This window comes from Chlamydotis macqueenii, chromosome 1, assembly GCF_036417535.1.
Source record: "Chlamydotis macqueenii isolate bChlMac1 chromosome 1, bChlMac1.mat, whole genome shotgun sequence".
In the NCBI taxonomy this organism is placed as follows: Eukaryota; Metazoa; Chordata; class Aves; order Otidiformes; family Otididae; genus Chlamydotis; species Chlamydotis macqueenii.
The window spans coordinates 100786116-100813764 of record NC_141556.1 but is presented as its reverse complement, the minus strand read 5'-3'; the positions used below and the strand labels follow the sequence as shown (position 1 = coordinate 100813764).

Here is a 27649-nt window from a genome sequence, read left to right as displayed (position 1 = left end):
TATATTTTCTTAGAATAACTTTGGTTCTAAAATAGAAACTGACACTAACTAAAGTTTGACTTTAATCACTCCAATACAAATAATAAATAAGAGGCAAGAGGGAGTTTGCTGATCTATATATAGAATCATAGAATCATAGAATAGTTTAAGTTGGAAGGGACCTTCAAAGATCATCTCATCCAACCCCCCTGCAAGGAGCAGGGGCATTTCCAACCAGATCAGGTTGCTCAGAGCCCCGTCCAACCTGGCCTTGAATGTTTCCAGGGATGGGGCATCCACCACCTCTCTGGGTAACCTGTTCCGGTGTTCCACCACCCTCAGTGTAAAAAAATTTTTCCTGATGTCTAGTCTGAATCTAACTCCTTGTATTTTAAAACCATTACTCCTCGTCCTTTCAAAATCCTTTCATAGAATAGAATCATAGAATCATAGAATCACATGGTTGGATGGGACCTATAAGATCATCTAGTCCAACCGTCTTCCCACTACCATCGCTGCCACAGCTACTAAACCATATCCTGTAGCTTCTCATCAAGCCGCCTCTTGAACACTGCCAGGGACGGAGACTCCACCACCTCCCTGGGCAGGCCGTTCCAGTGCCTTACCACTCTTTGAGAGAAAAAGTTTTTCCTCAAGTCCAATCTAAACCTCCTCTGGTACAACTTGTGGCCATTTCCTCGGGTCCTGCTTGTTGCCTGGAAGAAGAGGCCAAACCCCTGTTCATCACAACCTGCCTTCAGGAAGCTATAGAGTGCAATGAGGTCTCCCCTGAGCCTCCTCTTCTTCAGACTAAACAATCCCAACTCTCTCAGCCGCTCCTCATAAGACTTGTGCTCCAGACCCCTCACCAGCTTTGTTGCCCTTCTCTGGACACGTTCCAGGGCTTCAATGTCTTTCTTGTAGTGAGGGGCCCAAAACTGAACACAATACTCAAGGTGCGGCCTCACCAGTGCCGAATACAGGGGGATGATTACCTCCCTGCTCCTGCTGGCCACACTATTTCTAATGCAGGCCAGGATGCCGTTGGCCCTCTTGGCCACCTGGGCACACTGTCGGCTCATGTTCAGCTGAGCATCAACCAACACCCCCAGGTCCCTTTCCTCTTCACAGTCCTTCAGCCACTCAGCTCCGAGTCTATAGCGCTGCATGGGGTTATTGTGGCCAAAGTGCAGGACCCGACACTTGGCCTTGTTGAACCTCATGCCATTCAGCTCAGCCCAGTGATCCAGCCTATCCAGATCCCTCTGAAGGGCCTCCCTACCCTCAGGCAGATCAACACCGCCACCCAACTTGGTGTCATCTGCAAACTTACTGAGGGTACACTCAATCCCCTCGTCTAGGTCATCAATAAAGATATTGAACAAGATGGGCCCAAGTACCGACCCCTGGGGGACACCACTTGTAACAGGCTGCCAGCTGGACTTGACTCCATTAACCACCACCCGCTGGGCACGGCCCCCTAGCCAATTCTTTATCCAAAGAAGGGTATACCTACCCAGTCCACAGGCAGCCAGTTTCCCTAGGAGAATACTGTGAGAGACCGTGTCAAAGGCCTTGCTGAAGTCCAGGTAGACCACATCAACAGCCTTTCCTTCATCCACCAGTCTGGTCACCCAGTCGTAAAAGGAAATGAGGTTGGTCAAGCACGACCTGCCTTTCGTGAACCCGTGCTGGCTGGGCCTGATCCCCTGGATGCCACTCATATGCCGAGTGATCTCACCCAAGATGATTTGCTCCATAACTTTCCCAGGTACTGAGGTCAGGCTGACAGGCCTGTAGTTCCCCGGATCCTCCTTACGGCCCTTCTTGTAGATGGGAGTCACATCGGCAAGCCTCCAGTCCTCCGGGACCTCCCCAGATAACCAGGACCGCTGGTAGATGGCCGAGAGCGGCTCGGCAATCACCCCCACCAACTCCCTTAGCACCCTAGGATGGAGCCCGTCCGGTCCCATGGACTTGTGGCAGTCCAGATGGAGAAGGAGCTCTCTAACTGTCTCCACCTGTACCACAGGGGGTGTACTCGGCCTGGCATCCCAGACTTCCAGATTAGGGCATAAAGTGCCCTGAGGATAACTGATCTGCCTATTAAAGGCAGAAGTAAAGAAGGCGTTGAGGACCTCAGCCTTCTCCTTATCCTCAGTGATCACATTCCCCGCTGCATCAAGTAAAGGGTGTAAATGCTCCTTATTTCTTCTCTTACCACTGATATATTTGTAAAAGGATTTCTTGTTCTCTTTTACTGCAGTGGCCAATCTGAGTTCATGCTGAGCTTTTGCCTTCCTAACTTCCTCCCTGCATACCTTAGAAACTTCTTTGTAATCTCCCCAAGTAGCCTGTCCCTTCTTCCAGAGGACATAGACTCTCTTTTTCTTCCGGAGCCTCAACAATAGTTCCCAGTTCATCCACACCGGTCTTCTTCCCCTACGGCTCGCCTTACAGCATTCAGGAACAGCCTGTTCTTGTGCCTTTAAGATCTCCATCTTGAGGAGCGTCCAGGCTTCCTGGACCCCTTTACCCTTCAGGAGCGACTCCCAAGGGACCCTCGCAACAAGCATCCTGAACAAGTCAAAGTCCGCCCTCTTGAAGTTCAGGATAGCCGTTCTGCTAGTGATCCTTCTGACATCTCCAAGAATAGAGAATTCTACAATTTCATGGTCGCTCTGCCCAAGACAGTGCCCAACCTTCACGTCTCCCACCAGACCTTCACTGTTAGTAAAGAGTAGGTCAATCAGGGCACCACCCCTGGTAGGCTCTCGTACCAGCTGCATAAGGAAACTATCTTCCACACCCTCTAGGAACCTTTTGGACTGTTTCCTGTGCGCTGTATGATATTCCCAGCATATATCAGGGAAGTTGAAGTCTCCCACAAGAACGAGTGCTGGCGATTGCGCGACTCGCTCAAGCTGCCCATAGAACGCCTCGTCCTTCTCTTCATCCTGATTAGGCGGTCTATAACAGACCCCCACCACGATGTCACTCCTACAGGCCTTTCCTCTTATCCTTATCCATAGACACTCAACTGTATCATTCCCAACCCCAAGCTCTTCAACGTCAAAGCAGTCTTTAATATAAAGGGCCACACCACCACCCTTCCTTCCTCGTCTATCCCTTCTGAAGAGCTTGTAGCCTTCCATCACAGCACTCCAGTCGTGGGAGTGGTCCCACCACGTTTCAGTAATGGTAACCAGGTCATAGTTATCCTGCCGCACAATCACTTCCAGCTCCTCCTGTTTGTTACTCATGCTGCGTGCATTGGTGTACATGCACTTCAGCCGAGACGGCTGCCTCAGCCCCAGATCGAGCACCGTTCCCCTGGGCTCTTCCCTTGAGGGCCTTGTTTTGTCCCCTTCCCCCTTCGTAGCTAGTTTAAAGATCTGTCGATAAGCCCCGCCAGCTCCTGTGCTAGGATTCGTTGTCCCCTGTAAGAAAGGTGGGTATCGCAGATAAGGTTTATTTGCACCTACCTGCGATCCTTCCCTGACTTCTGGGCGCTTGGTGCTGGCACTGGCGCCATGCCGATAGCCGTGGGCTGAACTGTGCTCCCCCTCCCCCAGCAACACTAGTTTAAAGCCCCCTTTGAGATCTTGTAGCATTTTTCATTCTGCAAACCTCTTCAGATATAAATATATAAATAGCTATTGACAAGACACTGAAATACCACATTCTTTGTGCATTTGTAAGTATGTGTGTGCACCTGTTTGTGTCTCAGTGCAGGCAGACAGCAAACCTCTATCTTGTAACATCAATTCAAAAGGGATGAATTAATCTTTGGCATCATGATTATATTGCAGATCCTGGCATTACATCAACAATAAATATAGCATATTCTTTAAATGTATGTTTTCTTCAAACACCTCAGTGAGTTAACAGAGGAGTATAAAGAAAAAATGAACTTTTTTTCAATTAGTATAACATGAATTTCAAAGGACAAAGTAAACAATCTAACAAGTAAACTAAAATGCTGATTTCACACTAAAACTGACAAAGCAAGTTTTGTTCCTATTTTTGTATCAGGGAATTGTATTTTTCTAATTTAACCAACTTCAGCAGAAACAATATTTTTTTTTGAGTTGGTAAAAACAAACAAACAAATCTGAAAAAAAAATTAAGAAGTTTACAGATAGGTGATGACACCTTTTTAAAAAGGGAGAGCTGTCTCAGTCACTAAAGAATTGCCATTGTGTTAATATAATATGTTAGCACTTCTGGCAGTATATGCAAGAAAACCAGATAGTTTGTGCAAAGTTATTGCAAATACAAGATGCATCAACTTGGTGAAGTTCCTACAGCAGCATAAATGTTTTTATGAGCAGCAGGTGAATTCCTGCAAAAGCTATTAACAGCTCGGTAAGGAGTACATAATAATAGGTTGTTAAGTCAGCCTCCCTGACAAGAATATCAAGAAAGGGCACTGTGAAACTATTAATACTAATACTTTAAAAAAAAAAAAAAGGAAAAAGAGAATTTTCACATTAAGTTTCTTTAAATCAACAAAATAAACACTCATTAGGGTACAAAACTGACAAAGCTACATGGGAGTTACTGAATAACATATCCCTTCTATGAGTTCAAGTTGGCCAACAAAATCATGCATTTAAATTAAAAGCTCCTGTAATGTGCATTTTTAATTCCAACAACCACTCCTCCCCAGTCCCACAGTTTTTATTAACACAAGGTAAAATGCTTATACTAATATTAAACATGGAAATAGTACCTTGTATTGGATGAACATGGAATGGCTTTCCTTAAAAGAGCTTCCCCTTTCCCTTTGGATTTTTCTCCCTTCTCCCTGAATGACTGTTTTGGGGACATCACTACTTAATACAAACAAGGTTCCCTATATTATGCAGTCAATGGCTTTGTCTTCAGGTCAGTGTGAAAAAAAATATTAAGAGTTGAAGAGTAATAACAATCTGTCCTTCTGCATGGTCAGTGTGCAGTTGCAATGCAGTCTCAGAAGACAGGAAAAAAAAGTAACTTTCTCTGGTTTTCCACCCCAAAAGAATACATGCATTTTTACTTGTATCTCCCCAAATATCTCTTGCATGCATCAAGGACGGCAGGAAAAAAACTGCAAGTGAAATGATACCTCATATTGGAACATTCCTTCATTTAGACAAAGATATAACCTCACTTATGTCTCAAAGTACATGTCTTCTTCATTAATCTGTGAATCCACCTTTATAGTTGCAAAAGAACAATTTACGAACAGTATGTAGTTTCTGTATTACAAAAACACTATCCAAGCTTCAGTTTTTAAAATAGTTTGGGCTCATATATGAAGACTTCTGGAATCTTTTAAGCTAGTTCTTTTAAGAAGGTGTGGTGATTTAGCCTGGATCACCACAGTTTCTCGCTCACCCTCCCCCTACCCAGGGTTTTAGAGAAATAGAGACCTGGACATTGTATTTAACTTAACAATAAGTAAATTATTTTTGCTTAGATTGCCATCTTTTTTTTTTTATTTAGATCATTGCTTGTGAAACTCACAATTCTTTTTGTAAAAATATGTCAAACTTTCAAACCAAAAGTTTGAATCCCGCATGTGCATTAAGTTACCTGAGGGAATTACAACTCTCACTTTAGATATTTCTGAAACTTACTGCACCTAAACTCAAAGGTGAACACATTGAAACTAGTTAATAACAACACCAACAAGAACAAGAACAACAATAATAAAACATTTTAAGTTAAGAGTACGTTCTCTATTTTGTTAACTCAGGATTAAACATGTTAAATTTGTTATCACTTCCTTTTGTGCAATTGATATATTGACTCTGAAGAGACAACACTTCTTTTTTACAATACATTCATCAAAATCATCTAAAGTTTGTCCTTGTGAGCTGAAATTTACTGCACTACAAAACAGCTGCTTCTGATTTTTGACCTAATCACATGCTTAACAGCTGATTCCTGCTGTTAACAACATTCTTGCATGTGCCAGTAAACTACTTTGAAAAATATTTTTTTCTGAAGTACAAGTGCCAACTGGCTAGAAAAAATTCATAGTAATTCCTTTTCTTAGGAATCAACCTCTGCTATCAGTGGATTTAGCTTTCTTTGAGGTATGGAACTAGCTGTGTGGTGCTAAGTTTGTTGTCTTGTAATAGTTTGCATACCTCCTACACCTATGTCTTTGAAAGAGTTCAAGAATCATTTATTCAAAACCATTAATGCACTTTTAGAATATCTGTGCAGCTCTTCTAGCAGTTACCGGAATAAGCATTGTACATGCAATTTTCCTTGGGGAAAATGGTATTGGCTACAGACAAGAACACAAGATCAGCAGAGACTGAACTATAGGGTTTTTAAAATCAAATCCACTAGGCTTGCTTAAACAGCACTACATTTCTCATTGAGATTTTTTGGTTCCGCAGGAACGACAATAGTAATAGCTCTGTAGACTACTTTATTATTACATACAACGCTTTAGAAGCTAGCTCTAAATAATTGACGACAACGATTAGGAGACTAGCCAAACCGGGCGCCTAACAGATAAAGTCTAGCTCAGAACTTCTTTGATAAACCCTTTGCTGCATGTAATTGATATTTAGAGACCAGATTTCTTTTTCTTCTAATAGTAATTATATCAATGTCATTAATAATGGTTGTTGCAAGGTCCTTAGGTTCTTTCCTGCAGGCAAAAATTATATCTGGTCAGGGAGCCTCATAATTTTTCTCTCTTGTTTTCAACAGTTCTGAGACCTGTTTTTCCCCCTTTTTAGAATCTAAGGCTTTTACAGTTGTTCCCTTGGGAAACTAGGCTGACAACAGCAGAATAGGAAAACTGAGAAGCTTGTTTAACGTTACTTACTATGCTGAAATAAGCTGGGAGATTTCATTTTAATTATTATCTTCCAAAGCATATTTGTAATGATTATTTTTTAAAAACATTCACCAGACATGATTCATTTCCCAGGAGCTCTGAACAACTGAGAATGCCAGAGGCGCTCCTTGGAGCCCAGGTGCCTCACCATGACATGCTGATCTGTTCCTGCAGCTTTGGTCAAATACTAAGGTCTGCTTAATACTACTATCCAAAAGTTATTACACATTCAAATTACTCAATGCTCTTGTTTTTATGCAAATATGCTGAAAATGTAATGAAAATGTATTATTGCATGAACTCTACATTTCTTCCTTCTAGTCACATCAGAAACATTTTACTTGGAGGGAACAGATTGCTACTTAAGCCTGACGTAATTCAAATATTTGAAAAATATTACAGCAGTAAAGTGTCTGTTTTAAAAGAGAATTATTAGCATGAGGCTAAAAACTGCCCAGCTGATCACTGAATGCTAGCAGCATAGTGCTCATTATTTTATGCTGAGTATACTCAGTGACTGGCCAGGCACCTGAAACGCTCATATACTCGTCCCTATTGTTATAAGCGTTTTCCTGTTCCTCAATCTTGTCACTGATGTTGACTTTAACATTTAGTCAGGAAGCTTGCAAGGCTATCAAGCATGCTATGGTTTGTACAGCAACAAGAAAAGAAAATGCCTAGAGAAAGAAGCAGTACATGCTAACAATCCAACCACAATGGTACCAAATGAACTACATCTGCTCCTGTATAATATGACACAGTCTGAAGGCTCCCTTCAGCCTCATGTGTTTTGGAGCTGGTGCATATATTATTCTTCATGATTTAAAAGTCTAACACAAAAACAAAACCTGAACCACGAAAGTACTTAAGGGAAATAGGGAAGTTTTAACATAGCTGTGTCTGAAAGAAATGTAATCTTTCTAACTCAGTTAAACATTATGCAAAATTATAATTAAAGAGGTGGAAAGACTGTAGCAGTTTAGCTATTTAAGTAACAAGGAGGTTGAGGGTCTGTGTTGGTTTTGTTTACAGAGGCGGGGCTGTGGTGGCAGTTTCTGCAAGAAGCTGTTGGAACTTGTTTCCCCTTTGTCTCGTGTACTTGGCCATGCCTACTGCGGACCCACTGCTGGCCAGGGCTGAGCCAATTGGTGATGGAATGTTCCCTGATAACATCTCTGTGGTAATGCATTTACGAAGGCGAAAAATAACTAAAAAAAAAAAAGAACATGTGAAGCAGCTGAGTGGGGGCAGAGAGGGGGAGGCACGAGCCCTGTGGGCCTTGCAGGCCTCACCCTCTGGCCTCCTGCCCGGTGGCCGTCTCGGCCCGACTTGGCCCGGCCTGGCTGCAAGAAGTGGAGAGGAGATGAGAGGTGAAGAGACCCTGAGAGGCGTCTGCCTGAGCCGATTGTGAATAATTTCTTGTGAGAGGAACAGCTGCAGACGCCAAGTGAAGAAGGAGGGGGAGGAGTAATGTGGCTCCTGGCCAAGATTCCCCTGCAGCCTGTGGTGATGACCATGGTGGAGCAGGTTGTCCCTCTGCAGCCCATGGAGGCCCACGGAGGAGCAGAGATCCACCTGCAGCCCGTGGAGGACCCCACGCTGGGGCAGGCGGATGCCTGAAGGAGGCTGTGGCCTGTGGAGGGCCTGCGCTGGGGCAGCCGGTTCCTGAGGGACTGCACCCTGTGGAAAAGGACTCGCTCCTGAGCAGTTCACGAAGGATTGTAGCCTGTGGGAGGGACCCCATGCTGGAGCAGGGGAGGAACGTGAGGAGTTCTTCCCCCGAGTAAGAAGAAGCAGCATAAAGCGACTTGTGATAAACTGACCATAACCCCCATTCCCCATTCCCCCCTGTGCCGCTCATGGAGGAGGAAAGAGGTAGAGATCATTGAAATTAAATTAAGCCCAGGAAGAGGAAGGGGTGAGGGGAAGTTGTTTGGTTCTCTTCCACATTATTCTGCTTTGGTTTTAACAAGAAATAAATAGTTTTCCCCAAGTAAAGTTTGTTTTGCCAGTAACAGTAACTTTAAGGATCTCTCTCTGTCCTTATGTCAAACCTCGAGCCTTTTTTGTTATATTCTCTCTCCCTATTCCCTCAAAGGGTGTGGGGAGTGAGTGAGACACTGCGTAGCTCGGTCCCAAGCGGGGCTAAATTACGACAGGGTCAATGAACCTCACACATGTCATACAGATCTCACAGAAAGGCATAGGGCTACAGAAGAGAAGTGACTAATTTTACTTCACCTTTCCAAAATGTCACCCAGAAATTCAAGGGATTGTCTGATCTATGTGATGTGACTTCTTATAAAAAATGTTCCTATCTTGTCTCATGAGAACATATAAGGCGTTCACTGTTCACTGAGGTTAGATTCCAGCAGATCCTCAAGTAGTGTCAGGCTCTGCCTGAGCAGAACTGAATTAATCTGAGAAGATCATAATGAAATGTCTCCTTTAGCTGGAGAAGACACAGAGGAACATCTGTTGTTCTAAACTAGGATGAGTCATACACCTTACACTGGCAGTTCACGTGGGAAAAAAAAGCTGGAATGAAACAACTTGGGCACGTGCACGAAGGCGAGAGCTTGATGTGTTCCCAGAGCTCCCAGGACTGTGCTATTGCTGTGCTAGTCTCCAGTGTGGTACTGAGTATAGCACAAGATTATCTGTTCCTCAAAAAGTGTGGAAAAAATGGCAAGGATACTAGTTCATACCTCCATATATGCAGCAAGTGCTACCTCTTTTTACCATCAAAGTGGAGAATATGTAATCTATTGTACACATACACTTCTATGGCTTTGAAATAATATAGTGCACATATTTCTAGACAAACAGATTTAGTTTAAACTATACACTAGTACTATAGGCAAACAATTCTGAAAGACAATATTACTTTACTCTTTATAATTTTCCGTATTATTTTTTTTTGTAAAAATAGTTCTGTAATTCAAAGCATTGCGCATTGATATTCTTAAATCTTCACATTATTCCTATCAAGTCATTTACCTCAAGCTCTCTTACATATTTTACTACTCAAATTCATGATGACTTTTTGAATTTAATGAATATTCAAAGAAATAGCAGTGTTTGTTTTAAGATTAGATTTTAAGAAGGAGTGTCATTTCTCATGTAAGTTAAGTAAATACAAGTGTAGAGTGACAGAAAAATTAACAAGGTCATATTGCTTTCTAATTCTTTAAATCTGGTACTCTCCTCTATCTCTCTGCCTCATCAGCTCTTCATCTCTTTTTAAAATCTCATTGGAAAACTAATTTCCCCCTTGCCTCCACTGCTTGTTTTTTTTCTCTCTTATATTTATTAATTCAACTCTAAATAATAGTGGAATGGAGAAAAAGTCATATCTGACATCCTACATATCCTGTCCACTCACTGTCATATGGAAGTGAGTTAAAATTTTTATGTGAATACTGTCTGTGAGCTGCAAATTGCATCTGCCAACAAAATGAAGTATTTTGACAAAGGGATTTGGCTTTAGTGTAAATTTCATCATAAGACAAGGAAGCTAAGAATTATCAGCCAGCCCCTCCATCCTACATCCTGCTCCAAAAGATATTCTCTATTTGGATACGCGATTGCAATGCCTTGGGATATTGCTTGGGTACATCCTATTAAAATCTCTTCTCTATAGACCGGCTTCCTCAGATAATTATATAATATCTTGTGTGTAACAGAAAACATAATTCAGCTGGTTTATATGGACCATATGGGAGAACTGCATCCAGTTGCTGATATGTACATAGCTTGGTACACTTAATATAACTCTCAAGGAGCATGAATTTTTTATGATTAACTTTAAGGGTTTGGGTGGAAAAAGAGAGGAATGAGCATTTTCCAGTTCAACCCCTCAACCTGAAGTGCAGCTGGCATGCTTTATACCCACTGCGTACTGTGTTTCCTTTCCCATGAGGGAACTGCTACAGAAGAACTCAGCTTCATCATAAGGCTGTAATGAGGCTGTATCATATCCCACGCCTCCATCTGACTTGATCATGCAACCTTTTTTGGTGAAAGGTAAATAGATGATGATGCCCTGGAATCTTTCAAAAAGTAAAAGCTTTATTCAGTGTCTGAGTAAGTTTTAAAGTACAAAAGAAAAAATTATTACTATTAGCAAGGAAACCAAGATTACATTGATATCTGGAGTTTGATTTTTAAAGGGAAAGACAATACTGCTCATGAAAGAATTTTTTTTCTTTTAAAAGTACTGCCCTGTTTGTGGAAGACATTAAAGGATTATAAAATAGAATGGATAGGTAACAGACTGCAGAATAGGACAGAAATCCTGTATCAACAGAGATAATTTGCAAGTATTCAGTATCTAGGAAGACTCCAAAGAAGGTCTATGAAGAAATGCTTTTCAGAGTTCATCTTAGATCTCTAAGGTCAAACATTTAATGGATTCTTTCTGTGTTGCTGTAAAGACTCACTTATCGTCTAAGGTGACAAATGTTGGTAACTGTATAGTTTTCAGAATGATTCATAATCTAGCGGAAATAAGATATTTCAACTACCAGGCCTCAACATAATACAATAGTATTATTTCAGGATCATGATATCCTCTTTCTGGTTACATCACATAATTATTCAAGCAATGGAAAACTTTTCTTTTATTTTTACTGTGATAGAAACTCATACCATCTTGGACTGAATGTCTAGGAATTTTTATTCTCCTCACAGGCCAAGTCAGCTCTCTAATTATGTCCTAGGTCAGGTTATGTTCAATCCATTTTTGGCTGAAAAGCTGCAGAGGAAAATGATCTCTTGTCAACCAACCACATAAATATCTACCAGTGTACTCCTAAACAAGAAACTAAAAATCTGTACAATCCATATAGAATTGTCTCATGACAAAATTTTGTTATTTTCTCAAGATTTCATTTTTAGAGACAGATAGAAAGCCAAACAATATTCTGTTAAGTTATGATTCTGAGTATTTTGCAGCAATTCAATGAAGAAATTAAAGTCATATGGAAGAAGGTGCTTTAAAGCAGACAAATTGCTGAGCTGCTTTATTATATTTTTTAACTAATGTATATGTTCTACACTTGCAGCTTATTGACAGCCTTGTGTAACTTTCCTTCTCTACTTTATTTTTTTTTATTTTTTTGTAGAGTCTTTCTCAGAAGTTGTGAATATGTTTCACAGAGTGGGCCTGATCTTTCAGTAGGTCTCTGTGCAATCTATATGGCACAACAGTGTAAATATAAGTTTCTTGCATATTTAGCACAGTCTAGCCCCCTTCGCCTGTTCTGCTTGTTCTGGATACATGTGGAAGGATGCACCTCTATGTTCTGGGTTCACTGTCACAAATTTGTCTTACTTAGAAAATCATTGGAAACTGCCCCATTTTGTGGAGTGCTCACAGTAAGCACATAACAAGATGTGACTTCCATTTATGAGCTGCAGAACAGCTTATAATTAAAAGCAAGCATGGTTATAATTAAAAGCAAGCATGTTCCCCTAGCATGCTCTGCAACGTCATCTTGATAATTTTGCAAATGTCAACAAGGTATCTTATGAGAAATAGCAGTTCATACTTGTGGAATTTTAAAAATCCTACAGGGTTCTTTAGAGTTTCACAAAGTTAGGAAACTGATATAATCTGTGGAACTGGGGTATTTCGTGTTTGTACTTGATGGAGATATTAAATTTATTGTATTGCATATAAGAAGAAAACCTCTTTTCTTTTTTAAACACAAATGATAGGTAAAAAGGGATAAGGACAGGACTGTAAAAGCTGTTCTATTTTACTAATTAGTGTGTTTATTAGTACCTAAGGATACCGTTATCTGCATTTTTATTGACCACTTAAGACATTAATAAAATGTATGAGCTTTTCACACTCAACTTGTTCTTGAATTTTAGCTGAATTTTTTACTCTCCAGTAGAGGGATGTCTTTGTGGTAAATTCCTACTAAATCCAGTAGACAATTAATTCATTTTATCACATTTCTTGTGGGTATGCAACACCATCCCTATTTTGTCATTGCTGCTGGGAATACAATCACTGACATTACCCTCTTTGAGGGTTATTGGGAAACCTGGAAGATTACAGTTTCCCTTGCTATATCTACCCCGACACCCTCTATTTTTTTTTCCAATATAAAAACTCCATTTGCATTTGGCCACTACATTTATGCAATATTAAAGTTACAATGTACATTTCTTCAGCACTACGTAATTTTCTAATTTAATACTGCAAATCAGCAAATTGACTTCCACTACTAGATTATTTGTCTCTCTGCTCTAGAGTCTGATCTTCAAGAGAGTTCTTCAAAGCCTGTCACATATCTATTCCTCTGCTCAAATAAGTGATCTTCCTGCTACGGCTGGCCTGTTTGTCTCTCATTCCGCCTATTAAATTGCATGGCCAGAGAGCATGCCTGTTCTAACTTACTAAAAAAAAGGTGTATTAAAGAGCTACGCATTTAGTTGAATTAGTGACTTAGAGAGAAAATAGCCCCTGTGCAATGGTACTAGAAGATGCCAGCAGTTCATTTATCTCCCCACACCTAAGGGGGAAGTTTATAGTTAAAAGACACTCCTTATGCATTACAAAAGATGAAAACAGAAAATGGTTCTTTTTCTGGTAGAAATGGATAGAAGTGGTTTAAACAGTATACAACAAAGCGCTGTGAAGCCTGTGTATAAAGTCTTGCTGCACAACAGACAAGTCTAAGCAATACGTAGACCTCTAAGGAGAGCTATTTGTCACATCACTCAGTATTGACAGATACTGGCAGATAATTTATTGATAAAAGTTTTTTTATAAATATAAGCTTTATGATTTAACATCCATATGAACGGTTTTGAATACTCAAAATTGTTCCTATTCAATTGAATAAAATCTCACTATTTATCTTAATTCACCCGGTTATTATTTTAATATCAACAAACAAAACAAGGGCAGGGCAAGTCATAATGTGGCTTACTATGGTAACAGATAAAAACCTGAAGGACTTCCATTAGAGTAGGAAAGTAAAGTTTCCTTGCTTTGGCTATTTAATTTTACAAGCAATCTGTCTTATCCCTCTAACTGTGCTATTTAAATTGTTTGGTTTTTTCCCCAGTTTACCCTTTTTTTTCTGCATCATTAAAGCTGCATAATCTCAACAGAGAAGTGCAGCCAAGGAAGAAAATTCTCAGATATTTACAGAGCCTAACATCCCTAAATCCTTCTTTCATGACTTGGCTTGTATTTCTGTTCTTTGTGATCTTCTCACATATCCATTAGTTCCACTGCAACTTTCAGATGGGGACAAAGAAACAGCAAGAACTGACTTAGCGGGTGACTGTTTAAGGTATGGACACCAAAAAAATCCTGCCTATGTCTCTAGGAATGAAGGCACCAATTAGCACTAAATTTTACACTGCAAGTGCAAGGTCCTGTAGCCAACTGGAAATGATGAAACATGTTTTGTGCTCTGGGAGAAGCAGGCTTCAAGTTATGCTTTCACAAAATGTGCTATGTGTGCACCTTGTACCTTTACTTGTAATGCATGTTGTTGCTCACTATTGTGTGAAATCACATAATTTTGTCAGAAATTCGACATGAACGCCATGCAATTTCTCTCTAACATTTTGTAACCCTCTAAACAAGGCTGGTGCACTATCATTTAAGCACATATTATTGCTAAATAATGTTGCAGATTTAAATCACATTGACATTGACCTTAATTATGTTGTTTCAGTGTCACTCTAATGTAAAGTTTTTACAGTCCATAAATCAAAATATGCTCAAGCATATGATCCATTTATCCATGTTTGTAAGTGTAGTTACTATGAGACAGGTGTATCTGCTGCCTACCTGCTGCTCTGCTTGATTTTGGTGTGAAACAAGTCATTAACAAGTCAGAAGTAAAACAGCAAAAAAAAACCAGTACAAAATAAAACGTCTACTTATATAGCATTGTATGTGGGATCAAATGAAAAGTTTAAAGTATTTTTTTTAACTGTTAAAAATACAAAACATATTGCTCTTTAGTATCTGAGTTTGGGTGATGCTGTAAGTGTGACCTACTTTCTCATAGTACTTGATCTCGTAGTCCAGAATGGCTCCATGGGGAAAGTCCGGCTCTTGCCAGGAGAGGGCAATGCTGTTTTGGGAAGCCCAGTCCTTCCTTACCATACCTATCAAGGAGGGTGCTGAAAGGGAAAAGGATAACTAAGGGTTAAAGAAGAAGCACACGGTTTATCCTTTCAACCTACTGTCCTAGGATACCAACCCGAGGTAACTTTGAGTGACCTCCAGACAGAAAAGCATGACAGATGGCAATTCTCAGGGAAACCATATAACCTGTAATTAATGTCTCAAGTACATACCAGCAACTCCTCTGAAAAATGGCTACATAAAAAAAATATAGAAAGAAGCACCTGTGCCAGTCTCCACTGCCGGCTGCACACAACCAGGTTGCACTTCTGGCTCTGAGGACGTTGTGTCCAGAACAGAACCACATTTCAGAGACAGTAAATTCTGCCTTCAGGATAATCTTCATTAAAGGTTATAATCCAACTGTGTAAAATGGACATTCAGTTTATTCTATGGAGTCAAATAAAGTGACAGAGCTTAAAACAGATGCAGTGAATCTTATTTCTGCTAGCTGGGCTGGCAACAGCAAGGGCATTTCAGCTTGTCGGTGAGGTTGCTGTGTGCACGGAAGAGCCAGCTTGTTAGAGGAGGCCAGTGGCAGGGATTGAGTTACGTGCAAACCGTGGGCAAAGGTGCCCTCAAACCTACCTGCTGTAATTGATACTGCACATCTGCAGCAGTGCAGCAAGTAGGAATGGTTTCTAACAGTTTTTGGAAGGGGTCCAACATGAGTGGATGCACCCAACAGCCAAATTTTCTCACTGTGGGATTAACTAATTTTAAGAAATGGATTTTCTGCCCTTTTGAAAAAGAAGGTGCTCTGTTATCTGTGCAAGAAGTTCAAATGGTGCAAGAATTGCATGCTAGAAAATGATCTTTGCTTATTTTATTAATCTGGTCAAGCATGTCAAAGGAGGTCTAATATTCTCCAGACACTAAGGCTGTTTCAATAGTATTGATGTGCCTCTTTCCCAAACGTTACAACAAAGCCAGTCATGCTGTTCAACAGTCTTGAAGACAACTGAGTAAGCTGAACAAACCAGCTACCATAAAAAAGTTCTTCCAGTGATTCCCAGCTTTGTCTTTTCCACTTACAAATATCAGTTTATTACACACCTTCCCCCATTCCTCTCCATTATGAATCTCACTTAACCTCTTCTAAGATTCCAAGGAGCTGTGTCCTAAATATAACACATTTTTATGACTTCTGTTTTTACTTTTTGAACAAAAGAGTCTCCCTAGGAAAATAAAATAAGAATCTGCTTCTAGTCACAAAATTTCACACCGTAGTTTTCTTTCCTGTAAATATTTCAGGAAGTTTAAGAAATGAAAACAATAAATACATTCTAGAATGCAAACAAACACTGAAGAAAACAAACAACTCCATTGTTTTCCTTTGAAAAAAGGGAAACTCTACACAGACATGCACATGACAATCTCTTTCTCTGTGACAGCGCATTTATCCAAGAGAGAAAATAAACTTCCATCCACTGTCAGTCCTCCCTGTGGATAACTGCTCTGTGTTATAATAGTCCAGTCCTCTCTGACATGAAAAAAAAAAAACAACCAAACAACCCAACATGTAACACCAAATGAAAAAAATCTACCAAAAGTATTAAGTGGACAAAACAGAGCTTACACAGGAAACTGTCCTACACATCTACTTATGCCATTTTAACCACAGGTCTGATGCAAGGGAAGGAGAGAAAAAAAAAATTCCTGTCATGCTGAATAAAGATTTAATCTATTTTTCAGGAAGTCCTTAAACAGCATAATGGAAGTAACTGAATAGAACAAAATGCAAATAAGCAAAAAGTATTCACAGGTTCAGGGCCAAAATATTATCCCTGGGTATGTGTAACTACTCCCACAGTTAAAATGAAATTTTTAATCTTGAAATTGAGGGTGAAGCTGAGCTCTCACGATAGTTCTCCAGGGTGAAATTAGCTCCACTAAGCAGGGAACAAAGACAGGTCTGTTTAAAGGTAAACAGGACGTAGCAAACATGGATTTGTATTTGCTAAACACTGATCACGGGCCAATGGGGGCAATTGCTCATATGCATTTGTCTACCATTTGCTGGTTTTGAGTCATTAACTTGTATTAAGCTGTGATTTACGGAGCAGTCTGAGGGAGCTATAGCAAACTTTCAGATATGCCTGATACACTTCTTCTGCCTCACAGGTGAGGGACATCGGCTGGGCCACCCTCCCATGGCTTCATCTCACTGCACTCAGACAACCAAATCCTTGTGAAATGAGTGAGCTTGATTACAGAAAACACCAGGTTAAACTATGGATATAATTATATTCTCGGCCCTTCTAAGCTTTTAAAGTAGAGATTACTACTATTACACTTCTTCAAATTATGACCTAACCTTTATAAGCTTTTCATATGTACCACATGTGGTGCATTTTTCTTTGCATTCTGATTTTCAGATTTATACAGTAATTTATCCATGTTTTCAGCCTGAGCTCACCGCAGTACCTCTTCCATTTGAGTAAGCTCATGTCAAAACACAGTCCTGGTGCAACAGAAGATCATCTCAATTGTTCAGTATGAAAATTAGCCTATTTCTTCTTCCTGGGAAACAACTCAGTAGCAAAATAATGGAAGAAAATTACTTCAGCCCTCTCCTAAGCAAGCTATGCTTAACCAGCACTTGAAACTGAAAACCCCATACATATTTATGTATAAAAAGCACATTTATGTTTGTATTAGGGTACTGGGGGGAAAAAAAAAAGTGTACTTTCTAACAAAAAGTCACAGAAGAGTCACCATTAACCATTTCTTACATGTTCAGGAGGATGATCCTACTATTTGTCATACAGAGGCTATCTATTCACATCTCAGAGGAAATAATGACTTTCAGGAAAAAGATTACAGTCAGAAATCTATTGTACAAAGAAAGAGACAAATAAACCCAGCTAGTTAAAAGCTGCAGCTAGCTCAGTTTCTATTTCTTTAGCTGTGAAGTGCTACTAAAAGCAATACTTTCGACAGAGAGATTTCAGCTTCTTGTAACAGTTGCTCACTGACTCTAAAGATCCTATCCATTTATTGTTAAAGCTCTTTTTAACCAGAAAAATGTAAAATAGGTAAATTGTATTTGCCAATTTATAAAGACTGCTCTAATGTTCCTATGATGACTCAATGGGAAGTTCTTTTAATTAGTTGTTTCAAATCCAGTAGCTGCAGGAGAGCTCTAATTTGGTTACCCAATGAAACCATTTGAAAAAAAAAATGCTTAGAAGCGCAGCATGGCTTTTAATCACTTTAATGGCAGTATTTTCTTGCCATTGGTACTAGGCTGAAGGATGGTTTCTGGCTCTTGAGCTCAGCGCTGATCTCTATTTTGTACTGAGAATTCTTTGCACCATCTGCTCTCTATGTTTTCCGCTACATTGTTATAAATTTCTTGAATTATGATGAGTTATCTACAATGCTGTGAGCTTCTCATTCAATTTAGTCTGATAAGTTTCTTTGTCTTTTCAAATTTATATTGAATAATGAAAGTTCATTCCTTAATTCAGAGTGAGCTTATTTTATTCTAAATCTTTTTGGCTTCTCTTTTTCAGAATCCCTTTTCTCATATACTACACAAAGGACAGAAAATGTGTATTTTAAATGATGATTAGATTCCAGTGTTATTTCTCTAGAGACTTTCTCTTTTTCTGAAGTTGACTTCCATTATCTATAACTATCTGATTTCAAAATAGGTGATCTGTAGGGTTTCTGAAGCTTTTTTCCTTTAGTCCATTTTATAATTTTCCAATTTCTTGTTTCATGCTGTTCAAAGTAGGCAAAGAACTGCCAGCATTTCTCCCCTGGTTTCCAGGGTTGAACAACTTTGATATGGTGCCCATTCACTGTGAAGAAGCTTCAGACTCAACAGCAGCTGATGACAAAAGCTCTCCTGATGTCTATCTGTACACGGCGTGCTCTGCCCCTTTGGCATCTCATTTCAAATCTTATTTTTAGTGAAGAAAAACCATGATAGCTCAATGGCCTTTTACTGGCTGGCAGAACAGGCCTTACCAGGTATACACAATCACTTTCTTGTTAAAAAAATCTACCATCCAACAAAAAAGAACAGCTGCCTCACCATTGTCCTCTTCTTTCCTTCCCTGCTGCATTGTATCTGTTTGGACCAAAGTCAATGAAGTGCTAGCAGGAACAAATTTGGAGGGGAGGAAGTGGAAGGGGGATCTGAACTGTATACATGTTGTGGTGAAGACTGCAAATCCTTTGGACACCATCCTCACGAGAATGCTATGGGTGTCAATGTGTAAAATACTGCTATTTGGGATAACATAGTTTAATTTAGTTAAAAATTTCTATACCTCTACCATTACCAATAATAATCTGAATTGCATAATTACATGTTCTTCCTTCCTTGAGACCTCTGCCTGCTTCAAGGTATGGGAAAGACCACACTCACCAAAACACAGGGCTTTATCAGAGCATGAGTTTCCCAGTAGGGGAGGGAATCCAGCCCTCTCCATGTCTCTTCTTTCTCTCCTACCATAGCCACTTCCCAGCTGCAGTTGGAGGAAAATACTGACTGAGGCCCGCTGAGTAACCTTACTTCTCCTTGAAAACTCATTAATTGATCCCTCCTCGTTTCATATGATATAGTTACAGGAGGAAACCTGCTTTAATGTTCTGCAGGGAGACTGCATTCCTCTTGTTGGGGAACAATTTCTTTCATTAAAGAGAGGACAGTTGAGGGTGGAAAAGATACAAATGCTGTGAAGACTAATTTATGTTGACTTGAGTTTCATCTCTATGTTGGTCAGAAAACAAAAGACAACTATTTTTCTATTCATTAAGAGAAAAGGACTTTTTCAGGCTTGTATCACAGGTTAATGGCATGAATGAAATCACACAGTAAACTATGCTTAACATTATGAAAGCTAAGATTATCTAATAATCCAAAATCCATTCAACAAAAATTTTAGGAAATTAATGAAACAAAATATGGTATACGTGCATTTACTTTCAAATGCTTTCTCCTTTTGCTTAACTGTAATACTAGAAAGTTATTTTGTAAATTATTGATAATATCAGATTGAAAAGGAAAAAGTGGTTTAGATTTGTGTTTCTTTACAAATACAGCTATACTGTCAAATTTTTGCCAAATGATACATATGTGGTATTTATAATTGTTAATTGTAGAGATGTACTGAGTTCCAATTGTCAATAGTTTTCCTGGATGGTAAAAACAACCTTTGCACCTCTTTCTATATCAGGACATGTTGTTATAGTTATATAGTGTTTCACCAGCCTAGGTTCTGTAACTATATTAGAATTTCTATCCTATTGGACACTGAGTACGATTTTATATTATATATAGTAATAAATGAAGTTTGATATTTTAGTCATAGTCCTGCACTTGGAAAAATTTTTATTTCAGGGCACAGTAAGAAAGATATTGATTTTACTTCTGATTCAAGAAAGTCTGTAAGAAAAGTAATAAAAAGATGTTTTCTTAGGGGAGACATTTTACTCCAATAACAGAACTGGAAGTACTGAAACAACGATTCCTAATCATCAATAATGCCTCCAGTATTATTAGCATTTGAGCTGTTTACCAAGGAAGGACTTACCAGAGAAGCTAACAGGCTAGAAGGCTTCAGCCTCCATTACTAACGCCACACGTGACATGTATTATCGGTCAACTGACAAGGATGTCGTTGTGCCGCCTATCATCTACAGCAGTCTTCCTTCCTGCAATATGATTATTAGTTCTCCAGCAGAGAAGCATTTCATCTTTTTTTTTCTTTTGTGTTTGCTTGTTAATCTTTCTGTTGCTATCTTTGTAGAATAAGGGAAGAGAGACTATTTTATGAGTGAGGAATGTGATATGGATTCAGGAGACCTATGTTTATATTCTTTTCTGCTTGTGCTCTAGAGATTTTCTTTAATCTTTTCATTGAGTTATCCTAACGTACAATGTGAATGTCAGTATCTGCCATTATTTCCTATATGTCAGCACTTTAATGTTGGAAGTGTGTGTGTGTCTATGTGAAACACTAAAAACTAAGTAGACGTTCACATGGAAAAAATCATGGAAATATGAACACAAATTAAACTTTTATAGAAAAAAAAAGTTCATAACCCATCTCCCTGTATATTAAAGATGTCCACATAACTGAAACATCTCTGGGTTTATGCTGAATTCAGTAAGAATTCTATTTTCTTATCATACAATGCTGCTTCCAATTAGTACAGTGACTAGATAAGATATTTGATTCTTCACATAATAGAGTCTCTTATCTTCCTAATCACTTCAGTGGTAATTTACAGTTAAAATGCTTGGAGGGGATACCATTACTGGCACCAACCTTGGAGTTCAAAGTTGAGCATGGAATTTTCCTCACAATGCATTAAAGCCAGCAAATTAACAAGTTTGGGGTGAAAAATAATGTTTTTACTTTATTTTCTTCCACTAGTTCCCTAAAGGTTTGCATTCAAAAGACAGCACAACCCTGTGCTTCTTTTGAAGCATTTCATTTAGTGAAAAATAGGCCTCCAGCAAGCTATAATTATCATCTCTCTCTCCATTTTAAGTTCTTTATCCTTGAGATTTCCTTTGCTTGCTCAGAAACAGTAGATGGAAACCAAGTGAACCTAATACCATTCTCAAAAAATGGATTCTGCTACATTGTTGTGGGCTAAAGGTCATGATAGAGGTAACCCCCAAATTTCCTCCAGGCTAAATGTAGAGTCAACAACATTTTTTTCCTACTTTGTTCCATAATGCAATTCTTTCTTCCTTGCTGCCTAATTTCTCTCTCATCTATTGTTGATCTTATGTATGAAGACAGTAAATATTTACCCATATGATTTTGCAACACTGCAGATCTTCTTTCACTTACAGAATGTGCTGCCATTCATTATTTAGCAAGCTTGAGACAGAAGCACTCTTAGATCTTTACTTCTAACAGGATCTGCTCAGTCTCTGATTCTTCAAAATGGATTATAGTAGAAGATACTTAAAAGCAATCGTATAAAATAAAGACTTATCAGCTGTCAGTCAGCCTGCATGGATGTTATGTTCTCTCTGATGAGGTGTATGTGCAAAGCTCTCAAAGTTAAAAAGTATTGTAAGATACTTGGCATAATTTAGAATACAGTGAACAATTTAACATATTTTAATAACATGTTTCTTTAAATAACAGTAGCTAAAAAAAATCACATAGATGTTTTACATATATGTGTGTTTTAAAGAGTTACTTTATATGCTCTGTATTTCTCAAGCAAGCGGAATAAATTCAGTTTAAACAAGCTTAGCGGAAGAGTGTGATTCCAGGAATAACATGCAAAATTATCTTCAAAACTGAAACGAGCTGCCTGTCATATAAATGGAAACCAAGTCAAATCAATGCCCTCTGACAATCAAAGGGATTTGCATCAGAATAAGCAGATGCTTGGCTCCCTTCCATTGCCTTTTATTGCTGGAGCAGTAGGAGACAGTAAGTGGCTTAAAGACCTAATAGGTCACTGGGATTCCTGATGAAACAGCTCTCCCAAAATCACAGCTTCTCTGTCCTTGTTTGGCAGAAGACAATGCTATGGTCGCATGGCACTGGCATATCAGCTCACATCAGGTAGCAACAACATACGTAGCTGAGTGGCACAGCAAGAACATGGTAACGGGGAAAAAAAGCCCTTCACTTCATTTGCTTCTTCCAAGTATTTTGCTCTGGATCAAAGAGACTATTTGATGGTACAGGGAAGAGTGCGAGAGGCCCTCCAGGCAAATCACTTCCCTTCCTATCACCTCTTATGATGATAAACCCTATTGTCGTACCTACAGCAGAAGTAACAGAGTACTATGTTCCTAACCAGCAGATCTGCTGCTTTCACAAGCCCAAATATTATGTGTTGTACTGTTCCTCCTGACTCAGACATTGTGGCAAGCCACTGATTGTCGGCTGGCGGAACATACCATTTGAAATTGGTGTGCGTGGTCTCCCGGGAAACTATTCCTGACATGCAAGGTTCATCTTAAAAATGAAGGCAGAGTGGCTTATAGGGTTTCCTTTTTAGGAAATCTACGCTAAAAGAGAAGGAAGTGGGATAAATTGGTTTATCACCAGATTCACATTGCTACTATAATTATGTTAATCAGCATGAAAAAAGATGTGTTCCAGCCAACGTGTTATGTAAGTTATAAATATCATGCCAGCGCTGCTAGGTGCCCTGTGATGTGGGGACAGGCTATGGTGACACATTTCTCTGGAGAACTTTGTTTTCAACCTCCTAATGTAACCTAGGAATTGCTATAAATCCACTGGAAATACAACTTGAGCTTAAGAAGACGTCATTTATTGCAGCAAGGTGTCATTATAGAAACAGAGCTGTAAGTAACTCTCATTCAGCAACAACCCCTCCAGGGTCAACTGGAACCAAATTGCTCTGCAGAACTTCCTGCTGCTAAATTGATCTCAGAAGTTTGAAAATGAAATAAGCAGGTCAAAAAGCACTAGGAAATCCACAATCTTTTAACTCCATTAATTGCTACTCATCCTGTGATGTATCAAAGACAAACCTAAAATGTACACTTATTTCAGCAAATCTTTCCTGCTCTTGTTTATATCAAAATATGAGACTATATCAGATTGTAGGTCATCTTCTGTCAAACAACACTTCACAGGACTGAAAGAGGTTTTACTTTTAGCAAGAAAATAATGAATATTTTATTTGAACATCTTCTGTGAACCTTCTGCAAAAGCTGTGTTTGTTGGCATGTGCAGAGAATGTCAGAGCTACTGTACTTCAACATTTAGAGTGAATATGTGTAAGTGCATGGAGACACATCTGATACTGACTTAAAATGTACATCTTCAAACAATTTTCCCACAAATGTTGATTTTGACAAAGCATTTTATAAATTATAGTGACACTAAATAAATATGCCTTCATAAATTAATTCTTCCAGTGATGTTACAAACAAAATTATATTATATATTATATAAATGCTAAAAAGATTCCAAAGGTATGCTGTCATCTGTTCATTACAAGGAATCATTAGATAACAATAAATGTCTTGGTTTAGTCTATCTCTGTTTTACATAGGGTCAAGTATGTTTTAAATCATTAATATGTAGACCTATGCACAGAAAAGCACACCCTTTTAAAATCCGGCATATAGACAATAAGAAACACTTCTAGAAGGCCAGTAAGCCAATGGTTTGTACTTTATGTACATGAATCACTGAAAAGCACTGTTGCTGTTAAATGTATGTTAAATGTTCAATTTCTTGTCAAGAAGGACTTAGTTTTGTCAAGTTGTCTTGATTCCCTCTGTAGTTAGAGGGAGACAGGCAACTCCAAAGAGCAATTTATCATACCTGTCATAGAAACCATCTTGGGGTGGCACAGATTGCACACTGGAGCTGCCTGTTTAGATGCTGAACTTTGAGATGGCTGCCAGTAGATCCCCTGCTATCCCCTAGTTACAGCCATAGTGTTCAATACATCCATCACTACTATTAGCACAGAAGCTTAGTACAAAAGCAGTCATGGATCTTCTTTAAAGGCAACCTCTAGAGCAATGCGAGAGTAATTTTAGATATGTGAACATCCTAAATAAAGTGGTTTTTTAGGTTAGTATATTTATGTGACCCAACACAGTGTCACATAGACATAGCTGAGTTCGCCAGTTAGCTTGTGTACTGAAATAAAAACATCTGCATTAGCTCAGCCTGATTAACTGTGGAGAAGATACTGGGACAATATTGAGCTGGAAAGAGATAAAGAATTGGAAAATAACAATTAATAGAAGACTCATGAGGTGAGGTTAAGCAAATAATGATGCACACTGCTTATGTGCAATGGCAGAAGGAGAGAATTAATGAATAGAAGTAGCATGGTCACGTTATCAAGAAACCATAGACAAAATATCAGGGAACACACTCTGTAGTGAGAGAGCATTTACATCTTCTGCTAGTTAGATCACAAGGATGTCTGCATATCTCTGAGTGTGAGGATAGGCTGCCAAGGTGAGGGATAGAAGCAATGACACTTGAAGGCATCAAGGCAAGTCAACCCTAAAAGCAAACAGCAGGCAGATGGAACGGATGGACAGTCTTTCTCACTTCCAACTTCTGTTATGTCTAGGACTTGAGATTCAGAAGAGGCAGTAGCTCTTTCCGGACTGCTGTACTCATATTTTCTGAAAACACGTCACACTAATATTATTAAATATGTTTGAAAAATAAATGTCTTTTTTTTTGTGTTTTTCAGGAAGATTGAGTCTCTTCTATTCACAAAGACAAAACTCCCAAGAGTTAAAGAACCATTGGGAGCTAGAGAGTTTTAGTCTTTGTCTTGTATAAAAATTAAACCACGAAGAAAACAGAGCAACCTAGAAATTAAATCAGACGACAAACACTAAAACATATTTTAAAGGAAACTTTGTGGGATCCTCGGCAATTATGGAATAAGCTTTCAAAAAGGAAGTGTCTTCAACTATTAGCTACTAGGTAGCTCATGCCCTGAAGCTTGTGGTTTTACTTATTACACATATCCATACTCGTGCACTGATAGGCAACCTCCTGACACAGATCCAGGTGAGAAAGAAACCTGAGCATTCACGCTTCCAGATCAGTGCATCACTTAGCTTAAGGGGCCTGTCTTTTACTTCCAAAAAAATTAATTATCTGATGGAAGTCCTCTTACCAAGAGCCTCTGAATTCTCAGAGCTCTTCCATTACACCCCTTTGGTATTTCTGTTCTTTGTTGTGCCACTGTCTTAATCAGTTTTTGTGTTGTTCAGCATTCTGCATGCTGAACTAGAGTTTTTTTTTTCCAAGTCTATTCTTCATCTCCTATCTTTATGCCAAATCAGCACAACAAAGGCATTTCCTACAGACAGGAAAAGTAGGAAGTTTTGAGGAGGGAAGCTGAGCACTGCTCTCCTTCCCTTCACAACCTCTTCTTGTCCAAGGGACAAAGTCTAAGTGACTTGGTGACACATGCAGAGTTTGCACTGGTCATTTTCTAAAGAGGACCATAAAATTCTGTGGCCTCCAAAAAGTTAGGAAGTTTACAGACATTCAGGTAATAAAAAGAGAAAAAATGCCTTACTAACTAACATGCTACCGAACACTGCTAGGAGCTGGAAGAGTACATAAGGAGAAGTATCATTTGATACTTTATTTTCTTCCATTGATGTCCCTTGTTGCTTATTGTCAGAGTGAAAATAATGAACTAAATTAAGCTTTTGAAATGGAGAAGTATTATCTGATTAGAGAGCCTTCTGTTTAACAGCTCTCATCTGGAATAAGCTTTTATCTATCCCTAAATAGCCTCCTGCACCACAGAAATTTTGCAGAGAACACACCCAGCTATGCAGCTTAGGTAATTGCTTGTAAGAACTAATGGGTTCTATCCTCACAGTACATTAGTGATGTGGATCTGAGTGCTTTAGGGTCTAACTTTTAAGTGCTTGATCCTCAGAACGAGATTTAGAGTGAAATTATGCTATGTGTCCAAGCTCCTAATGCTGTCAAAACAGGGGCAATCCAGAACATGCACAAAAGCAGAACTTGAGAATTTAGAGAACTTTCAGTTTGACAGCTGACGTAGATATCTATGGGCGTTAAGCACTATCAGGGTTAGACATTGGTATTGCACTACTGCGTATAATCAATATTATTACATTGGAATACCCCCCCCCAAAATGCTCTCATGAGCAAAATATTGTTTAGTCTCTTTTACTCTTCTCATTACGGAAATCTTCCTATTCAAGTCCTCCTTAAGTATTTTAAACAATTCTCCTTGCCCAAGATCACACTTTGTTTTGTGATTCAATTGTGAGTCTGGAGTTTGACTGAAAAGTTTGGGAAATCAGGGTGTTCACACAGGATATTTAAACAAACAAAACCAAACAGTAAGATCCCCTAATTCAGACCCATTTCTCAGTAATTGGCAATGATCTCTGTTTCTGTCACATTCATCTTACAATATTCTACAACAGGAAATCACCTCAGGTCCCTCTGTAGTCAAACATACGCTGAAATCTGTGCAAAACAACCACTGAAACACAGCAACTACTAAGAGAATCTTCAATATGGGGAAAAAAAAATATCTTCCACACATGTAGCAATTCCTTGAATACTAGACAGAGGATACTATCCTAGCATGGCTATGAAAGGATCCTGACAAATTCAGATGGATGCACGCCAAATCTACTAGTTCTCTACATATACTATTCAAAAAATAAGGGTTAGTAAAATGTGATCAAAAAGGAAGTTTACAAAATAAATCATACAGAGTAACTTTATAATAGTTCTCTAAAAATATTATTCTGCTTGCAGAGAATAATTCTGTGCCGATAACCTTATGGAAAAGAACTAATGAAAACAAATGGGCTGTTTATATATTGCAGTTTTTCATCCTAAAATATACTTGTTATCATTTTGAGGAACTCACATCAATGGCATTAATTTGCTGAGCCACCATGCTAACTCTGCCATAAATCAGAATTTTCTATGCTTCATTAATGATCATGATCACAAAGTATTTCTGGTGTTGACTTAACTACTTATGCCACGGGTGGTCACATATATTGTGACTGGGTTTGTAACTGCTCTTGTTATGCAAGTTGATCTTCCCCTGAAATGTCCTTACAAAAATGTCCACTTTGAATGCACAGAATCTTGAGGAAGAAAGGCTGTTTTGATAATTAATTTATTGGCTCTGGCTGA

General features: G+C 39.0%; 1 protein-coding gene across 2 annotated transcripts in view; it reads right to left on the bottom strand.

Annotated features, from left to right (window-relative positions):
* EPHA6 (EPH receptor A6) overlaps window positions 1–27649 on the bottom strand; it is a 535028-nt gene that overhangs the window by 151258 nt on the left and 356121 nt on the right. For both annotated transcript variants that reach the window (XM_086763129.1, XM_086763139.1), the window contains exon 6: window positions 14862–14986. In XM_086763129.1, the coding sequence (XP_086619255.1) occupies window positions 14862–14986 (125 nt within the window). The remainder of the gene's footprint in view (window positions 1–14861; window positions 14987–27649) is intronic.